The following is a 242-nucleotide window of genomic DNA, read 5'->3' on the forward strand; positions in this document are numbered from 1 at the left end:
ACTCTCTACAACAGAGCCTACAACAGTGGCAGTCGGTGTTCTGGGTGACAGCAGCTGTCTACGCCGCCACGTGGTTGATCTTCGCCACTTTCGCGTCGACTGAAATCCAACCTTGGAATTTTGCCGAAGACGAAGAGAAAACCGATATGGAGTCGCAGAAATTCTTGGAAGCCGAGAAAAAAGTCGAGATCGTGAGAAATGGAAATGCCGATACGAAGGAAGTCTCTTGAATAATATAGTGG

General features: G+C 47.9%; 1 protein-coding gene across 1 annotated transcript in view; it reads left to right on the plus strand.

Moving 5' to 3' along the window:
• Nucleotides 1-242, plus strand: part of LOC119593131 (sialin-like) — a gene marked incomplete at its 5' end in the record, with an annotated part of 14,753 nt that overhangs the window by 14,235 nt on the left and 276 nt on the right. The window contains 1 exon segment of the mRNA XM_037942096.1: nt 15-242. Coding sequence (XP_037798024.1) covers nt 15-230 — 216 coding nt within the window. The 3' untranslated portion in view covers nt 231-242.

Source organism: Penaeus monodon, chromosome 31 (assembly GCF_015228065.2).
Source record: "Penaeus monodon isolate SGIC_2016 chromosome 31, NSTDA_Pmon_1, whole genome shotgun sequence".
Lineage (NCBI taxonomy): Eukaryota > Metazoa > Arthropoda > Malacostraca > Decapoda > Penaeidae > Penaeus > Penaeus monodon.